At 47.5% G+C, this 8,248-nt stretch overlaps 1 protein-coding gene across 1 annotated transcript; it reads left to right on the top strand.

The window, feature by feature from the left end:
- On the top strand, positions 1 to 8,236 carry LOC109691312 (EF-hand calcium-binding domain-containing protein 3-like). The gene is made up of 9 exons (XM_074045621.1): positions 1 to 131; positions 4,868 to 5,092; positions 5,211 to 5,257; positions 5,979 to 6,122; positions 6,587 to 6,658; positions 6,740 to 6,860; positions 7,280 to 7,458; positions 7,618 to 7,776; positions 8,090 to 8,236. The coding sequence occupies exons 1-9, from the start codon at positions 118 to 120 to the stop codon at positions 8,227 to 8,229; spliced, it is 1,101 nt and encodes a 366-aa protein (XP_073901722.1). The 5' UTR covers positions 1 to 117; the 3' UTR covers positions 8,230 to 8,236.
- The last annotated feature ends 12 nt before the right edge of the window (positions 8,237 to 8,248 follow it).

Raw genomic sequence — 8,248 nt, 5'->3', positions numbered from 1 at the left:
GAACCCATTATTGCTGAAAATCCACTTTAAGCTGCTATCCCCTAAACCCCAGAGAAATCACTAGACAAAACCATTAAAGCCTCCAGTGCTGGCCCCGGCTCAGACTTTTTTGTGCAAATGCTCCTAGACCAGTGAGTTCACCTGGCTGCTGCATTCTGGTCTCAATTTTTTTAGGGATGACACCCCCATTTTTGGCTGCCCTAGCTCTACCTGACCATCTATCTTGGCCTGCTCACTCCCCGGGGGAAGTTCCACTTCACTCTCACCTACCAGACCTTTAGGCAGCCTGAAGACTCTACCCTAGCCTTGGAGAAGCTTCTCAGGGCTGGGAAGCCAGGGACATGTTAGGATCATCTGGGGAGGAAACCCCCTGGGTGTGGGACTGGGCAGGTAAGAAAACAAATCTGAACTAAGTTCTTCCTGTCTCTCCAGGGAGAGAGGCCTGGCAGTGGGGAGGGATAGTGTCAAGAGTTTAAAGGCCCTGGGACTGGTCCTCCAGGAGGCCACAGCCTTGAGCTGGAGGTACCTCCAAATCGGGAGAGCCCATGCGTAATAGAGCATACCCACACACAACCCACACATCAGCTTAGCACTCACATAACATCCACACACAGGAAGCACACTGCCATATACCGGCCTCTCGTGTCTGGGAGGTCCAGAGGAAGGGCAATGTAGGGATCTCTGGGAGAGGGTGATGACTACAAAGGAAGGAAGGGAATTTGCTGTGTGAGAGTGGGTGTGGGCTTGGAGAGGAAAGTCTGGGAGAAAGAAAGGCCCCTGTTTCTGAGACAGGGTCTCACCCTGTAGCCCAAGCTGGCCTTGAACTTGCCATCTTCCTACCTCAGCTTCCCAGGTGCTGGAATTTCAAGCACCACACCCAACCCTGGTCAGACCCTTGACCAATTCCGAGCCTCAGGTTCCCTGCCCAGGGAAAGTCCATCTTCAAAACCCTGGAAGAGTCTGAGGAAAGGTGAGAGTGATATTAGGAAAGGGGGAGTGAGCAATTAAACTTGGGCAAGGTCAGAGGAAAAGGGGCAGGAAGCTAGGAGGAGGAACCAGGAAGAGATGCATAGATGAGTGAGTGGGGCGGGGCTGGACCAGACGTTATTAGGCTCTCAGAAGCCTGGAGTTTTTTGTGTGGGGCTTTATTTTTAAATAAATTTTATTTTTTCAGAGAAGTTTTAGGGCCCAGCAAAGCTGAGTAGAAATCACAGAATTCCCATATACTCTCTGTCCCAACGCCCACAACCTCCCCCACTATCGACATCCTACACCAGAGAGGTACATTTGCTACAACCAATGAACCTACATTGACTCGTCGTCATCACCCAAATCCCATAGTTTATTTTAGGGTTCACTCTTGGTGTTGTGGGCTTTGATAAATGTATAATGACATACATCTACCGTAGTGGCATACAGAAAAATTCCCTGTGCTCAACCTATTCACCCTTCCCTTCACTGAAAGCCCTGGAACCCACTGGTCCTTGCATTCTCTCCTTTTCCTTTTTCCAGACTGAGTTGGAATGGTATAGTTTGTAGCCTTCTCACATTGGCTCCTTTCCCTTAGTAATATGCATGTAAGTTTCCTCCCTGTCTTTTCATGGCTTGAGAACTCATTTATTTTAAACCCTAAATAATATCGTGTTGTACAAGTTTTGGCCATTATGAACAAAACTGCTACAAACATCTGTGTACAGGTTTTTGTGCACACTTAAGTTTTCAAGTCAAGGAGTGTGACTTGGATCATATATATGGTAAGGAAGTCTTCAATTTTGTATGACACTGTCAAACTGTCTTCCAAGGTGATGACACCACTTGGCATGCCCACCAGCAAAGAGTGAGAGTTCCTGTTGCTTCCACAGCACTTGATGATGTCAGTGTTTTGGATTTTGGTATTTCTAATAGATGTGTGCTGGTGTCTCATCGTTTTAATTTGCATCGTTTTAATTTGTGAAATATCTTCTCATTTGCTTACTTTCCATTTGCATATTTTCTTTGAGAAGGTGTCTGCCTACAGCTTTTGCCCATTTTTAATTAGATAATTCATTTCCTTATTGATTTTTAAAGGTTATTTGTATATTTTATCTAATAGCCCATAATCAAATGTATGTTTTCAAATATTTCATCCCAGTCTGTGGTTTGTCTTCTCAATCTCTTGACATTGTCTTTTGCAGAGCAGAAGTTTTTAACTTTAATGAAGTTTGACTTATCAATTAGTTCTTTCACAGAGCATGTCTGCAGTGTTTTATCTAAAAAATCGTTGCATACCCATTTCTCCTGTGTTTGTTCTAGGAGTTGTATAATTTCAGGGTTTACATTTAGTTCTATGATCTATTTTTTTTGGCAGTATGGGATTTGAACTCAGGGCCTTGTGCTTGCTAAGCAGCTGCTCTACCACTTAAGCCATGCCCTCAGACCCTTCTTGCTTTTCAGTTATTTTTCAGGTAGGGTCCCATGTTTTTGCCTGAGGCTGACTCAGACTACAGTTGTCCTGTCTATGGCCTCCTGGGTAACTGGGATCATAGGCTTGAGCCACCATTCCCAGCTTGTTGGTTGAGATGAGGTCTCACTTTTTGCCATCCTTCCAATCTTTACCTCCAGAGTAGCTGGGATTACAGGCACGAGCCACAGCACCCAGCAGTCTGATCCATGGTTGAGTTCACTGTTGTGAAGTGTCTGTGTCTAGATTCAGTGTTTTCCATGTGAATGGAAATGATGCCATTGACAAAGATAGTTTTATGTCTTCCTTTCTGATCTGTGGGCCTTTTATTCCTTTTTCTTGTCTTATTAAACTACCTAGGACTTCAAGTACAATGTTAAAAAACATCTCTTAATGGGGACATCTTTGCCTTATTCTTGATCTTAGCAGGAAAACTTTGTTTCTCACCATTAGGTTTGATGTTTGCTGTAGACTTCTGTAGATGTCCTTTATCAAGTTGAAGAAGTTCTATTTTCTTAGTTAAGGTCTTTGTTATTAAAAAAAATGGGTTTTTAATTTTATCAAATGCTTTTTCCACATCTATTTATATGGCTGTGTGTTTTTTCTTCTTTAACCTGTTGATGTGAAAGATCACATTGATTCTTCAAAGTTGAAACAGCCTTGCATTCCTAGAAAAAAATCCCACTTGGTTGTGATCTGTAATTGTTTTTATACATTGATGGATTTAGTTTGCTATTAGTTTGTCAAAGCTTGTTTGCATCTATGTTCATGAGAAATATTGGTCTAGTTTTCTGGAAATGTCTTTTTCTGGTTTTTGAAATTTGGGTAATAGCCTCATAGAATGAGTTAGGACATATTCCTTTGACTTCTAGCTTCTGTAGAGAATTGATATTTGTTCACTAAATGTTTGGTAGAATTCACCAGTGAGCCCATCTTAGGCCAGGTGTTCTCTGTTTTGAATAGTTATTAGTTTTATTGATTCAATTTCTTTGATAGCTATAGATCCATTCAGTTGTCTATTTTTTCTTCTGTGAGTTTTTTTGTTCTTTTTTTTGTTGTTCTTTTCTTGTGTGAGTTTTGACAGATTGTGTTTTGCAAGGAATTGGTCCATTCCTTGCAAGTTACGAAAATCATTGGCATAAAGTCGTAACATTCCTTTCTTTCCTTTGAATGCCCATGAGATCTGTAGTGATGTCTCGCATCCTGCTGTTAGTAGTTTGGCTTTTCTCCTTGTGTTTATTTATTTATTGGTGGGACTGAGGTTTGAACTCAGAGCTTCATGCCGCTTGAGCCACACCTCCAAGTCAGTCCTCTCTCTTTATTTTCTGCTCTCAATTTTATCCATTTCTGTTTTAGTTTTTATTATTTTCATTCTACTTACTTTGAATTTGGCTTTCACTTTCTTTTCCAGTTTCCTAAGGTAGAAACTCTGATTATTGATTTTGGATATTTCTCCTTCTCTAAAATATGCATTTCTTTAAAAAGTGTCAATTTTGAATGGTTTGTACTTTTATTCTCATTTGAAATATTTTAAAATTTCTCCTGAGATTTCTTCTTTTAACCATGTGTGGGGTGTTGAGTTTTATTTTGAGACATGGTCTTGCTATGTAGCCCAGACTGGCCTAGAATTCACAATCTTGCTGCCTCAGACTCTGGAGTACCAAGATTATAGGCATGCATGACTATACCTGGCCCCACGGGTTACTTAGTAATGTATTATTTAATCTCTGAGTATTTGGGAATCTTCTGGCTATCTTTCTGTTACTGAGTTCTAATTTAATTCCATTGTGATCAGAGAACAGACATCGTATGATTTCTAGTCTTCTAAAATTGTTAAGGTTTCATGGAGTACTTTTTAAATGTGATAGATGTGTTTATACTGGACTGGATCCCATGCTCTCAGCCCCTGGCTTTTGGACCCTGTGGCATGCTTCTCTTTCTGGGCCTCTGCCATCTTGACTTAGCATCCAGAGTGCACCAATTCAGGTGCCTGAAGGGAGGCAGAAACTCAGAAAAATAAGGCAACAGGTGCCCCAGCAGAGAGAAGCAGGGCTATGGTGAGGGAAACAGTGCACCTCTTGCCAAAAGACAAAATCCACCACAAAGGCAGCCTGGGGGCTGTGGGTTTAGGGCACTGGAGCAGCCTCAGAGCCTGTGACTCTGCCTTTCAGGCAGCAGAGAGCAGAAGATCAAGAGATCCCCATCGAGACAGATAAGGTACAGGTGACTGAGGCTACCAGAGGGGGGTCTGTTCTTCTCCCTCACCTGAGGTGGGGGATCACACCTTAGCTCTGCCCCCAGAGTATCCTGGATGGAGGGTTGTGGGTGCAGCTTGGTGTAGAGGATTCTGGGAGGAGATGGACTTGTGCAGCAAGCCTGGTCCCAGGTCTCTTGGAGTCTATGCCTTGTCTTCTCCCTGCCTCTAAGGCCTCCACAGAAGCCTCGAAGGCTGCTCACATGGGATGCAAGACAGGAGCAGGGCAGCAGCATGAAGAAAGGGAGGTTGCAGCTGCGTTCTGCCCAGGTGACTCACAGGGAGCCAGCAGCAACCACAGCTACAAAGTATGAGCAGACCACAAGGAGAGCAAGAGAATTCGTGGACCCTAATGCTACCCAGAGGGCTCAGTTTGACCCAGATGCCAGGTCTCAGAGGTGAGGAGAGGACTCAAGGCCAGGCCTGGGGTGCTGGGTTTGGGGTAAGGCCTGCCTGGCCCTGGCATCTCTCTGCAGCAGGTGCAAAGGCCTGTCTAACCTCTTCCCCCTGGGGCAGCTTGACAGAGGAGAACCTTCTGCCCCTGACACCCCGGCAGCTATCAGGTGAGAGCCCTGGACTGGAGAAAGCCTGAGGCTGGGGTCAGTATTTGTAATTCTTGCAAGAAGCCAGTATTTGTAACCTTCCCTACATGCTAGTCTCTACAGCCTGAGGGCTCACCAATGTGCCTGACCCTAGAAAAGTGTGTGTGTGTGTGTATGTGTGTGTGTGTGTGTAAAGGAAGGAAAACTAGATCGATAGGTGAAGGCATTTGGATGGATGGATATATGGACAAGATGATAAGGAAGAAGGGAAGGAGAGAGGCAGAAAAGAATGAGTTTACCTGCTTCCCACAGTGTGAGCTGTGGGCGGGGGGCGGGGCGGAGGGGTGATAAAAGGAATCACTGCCACAGTGCTCTCTAAAAATCACATACTGATGTTGGCGGGAGCCCATCAAAAACAGAATAATTTTCTACATCATCAACAAATTTCAGTACCTGCTACATGCCAGGCACTTGCAGGGCTCTAGAGCACTATGGCTCCAGAGCCAGAATGCCAGGTATGGACCTTGGACGTGAGGTTTACATCCTTTTTATACAAGCATGTCCAAGCCTGAGTTTTGGAAATGAGGATTGAATGGGCACTTAACATGACAACACACAGTAGCCACGGTTGTTCTTTGTATCAAAAGTTATAACGTTGGTCCCAACTAAGCTGGAGTGGCAGCAGTCAGTGTCGACCATGTATACAGTTCATCTTGCTGCTTGTCCTCCTCTCTGCCCTCAGCCTTCCAGGATATCTTCAAACTGTTCAGCTGCAGCCCCACAGGCACTGTGGACATGTGTAGCTTGAAAGTTGTCCTGCACAATGTGGGTATCCACCTGGGCCCTCAGGAGATGTGTGAGGCTCTTCGGCTGGCAGACTTAGATGGTGGGTGCACCATCCCTGCTCTTTTGTCCTCTCCCACCTCCAGGCACTCTCCTGATGAATGCCACCCCACCCACAATAATCCCTAGACTGGATCTATTTAAGAGTTCCTCTTCCACAAAGCCTGCCCTGATCTACACCTCTGTGTCATGGCCCTTAAACACTGCTGCTGAGTTAATTCTCATCTTGTCTTGGGGATCCCCATGCCAGGGTTATTTCTCCTCCCCTATTCTAACTAGGGTGTCCTTTGCTTTTTTTTTTTTTTTTTTTTTTTTTTTTTTTTTTTTTGGTGCTACTGGGGTTTGAATTCAGGACCTCACACTTGCTAGGCAGGTGCTCTACCACCTGAGCCACTCTGCCAGCCCTTTTGCTTTCTCTTAACACCTGGCTGGCAAGCCTTTATGGCATGTACAGAGCAGACCTTGTGCCAGAGCAGGCACCCACAGCACCCTCCTCTCTCTTTCCAGGTGATGGAATTGTAAGCTTCAAGGACTTCCTGGGCGTCCTCACTGATAACCACCGCCTGGCTCAGTGCATGGGTAAGGGGCAAGGCTTGTCCACAGTGGTGGGCCTGGCCTGGGGAGGCTCTCCTCACCCTCCCTCATGTTCTCTTCCCCCAGGCCAAGTGAGGAGCAGTCGGGTCTGTGACCCCCAGGGCCTCCAGACCCTATTCCTAGAGGTGGTGTTCAAGCTGCTGAGACAGGGCTTGGTGCCCTCCAAGTCAGGGCAGGAGGTGATAAGGTAGGCACAACCATCCCCAGCTCCTGGGATGCGTCCTCCAGGATCGGAACACAATTTACGCCTAGAGGGAACCCCTGCTGTTCCTGCCTCAGAGATGGGACCCTGTTAGGAGACGACCAAACCTATAATGTCATCGTCACAGCCCATGCCTTTGTAATAATCTTTTTCATAGTAATGCCAATTCTTATCGGTGGATTTGGCAATTGATTAGTACCACTAATAATTGGAGCCCCTGATGTAGCATTTTCCCGAATAAATAATATAAGTTTTTGACTCCTGGGTCCCATTTCTTGGGCCCCAAGTGGCCCTGGGGCCAAAGACAAGTGGCTTCCTTCCTGCTTGGGTTTTGCCACCTGTGGTGAGATGGAGAACACAGAGAGGCAGTGTCTTAGGAGCCTGCTTCACCTTTCTCCTCCAAGCTACTACTCCAAGAAACAGCGGGTTCTGCGACTGAGCCCAAGCTGGAGGGGCCGAGCCCGCGGCCAAGGGCGGCCCGTGCGCTCCCAACCCGGCCTCAACTACTTCTGCCAGGCGGCGCGCATAAGTGGCCTCTCCAGTTCCGAGCTGGCGCGATCTCTGCACAGACTGTCCAGAGCGGGTGTGTCCCCAGCGGGCCGCGGAGGGGCATGGGGGGACCCACGGGGGGAGGGACGCTCCTGGTCCACACACAGTCCCTACCCTACCCCCACCTCCGGATCATGAGGACACGCACCCAGCACTGTGCTCTCCTCTTCCTTCTCCTGGGCGCCTGCCCCAGGTGCGCGCAGCCCCTATTCTCAGATACCCACCCTGACTGGGCGGACTCGACCAGAATGCAGGAAGCGGGGCCGAACCCGGGTCTCCGAAGTCCGTCTTCCCAAGCCCTACCAGCCCAGTCGCCGCAAGACCCAGCTCAACCTGAGGCCGCTCTGCCAAGGTGTGAGACAGCGTGCGGGGTGGGATGGGCTGGGGAGAATAGGGGCAGGGCAGATGGGGCAGGGGCGGGACACAGATGGGGTGTGACTGGCGGACAGGAGGGGCAGGCAAAGAGAGGGAGCAGAACCGAAATGCAGACGTAGCAGGCGCAGGGGGAGGAGTGACTATTAGGTAGGGCGGCTAAAAGGGGCAACCAGGTAACAGGAAGGGCGACGGAAAAGTGGGGCCCGCAGCAGGAAGATAGCCCCAGATAGTGCAAATCTGGTGTCTTTAACTGCCCTCTTGACCATTCCGAATGTCCTTCTGCCCTTCAGCAGGGTTAGTGACCCAGCCGCTGAAGCAAATGCGCCCCGCGAAGCTGGATCCCTCCCTGCCAACTCTAGTGCAAAAGCAGCCCTTCTCCCCTTCACCAGCCTGTTTGCAGAGATCTGCCATGAAGAGCTTGTACAAGTAAAGCGTTTGCTGAGCGAAAT

Source organism: Castor canadensis, chromosome 11 (assembly GCF_047511655.1).
Source record: "Castor canadensis chromosome 11, mCasCan1.hap1v2, whole genome shotgun sequence".
In the NCBI taxonomy this organism is placed as follows: domain Eukaryota; kingdom Metazoa; phylum Chordata; class Mammalia; order Rodentia; family Castoridae; genus Castor; species Castor canadensis.
Note: the sequence above shows the minus strand (reverse complement) of the source record. Positions and strands in the feature narration are given on the sequence as shown.

Coding starts and splice junctions, on each gene's coding strand:
- LOC109691312 (XM_074045621.1), top strand. Junction 6,861..7,279: donor TCAGGGCAGGAGGTGATAAG/GTAGGCACAACC, acceptor TTCTCCTCCAAG/CTACTACTCCAAGAAACAGC. Junction 7,777..8,089: donor CCTGAGGCCGCTCTGCCAAG/GTGTGAGACAGC, acceptor TCTGCCCTTCAG/CAGGGTTAGTGACCCAGCCG.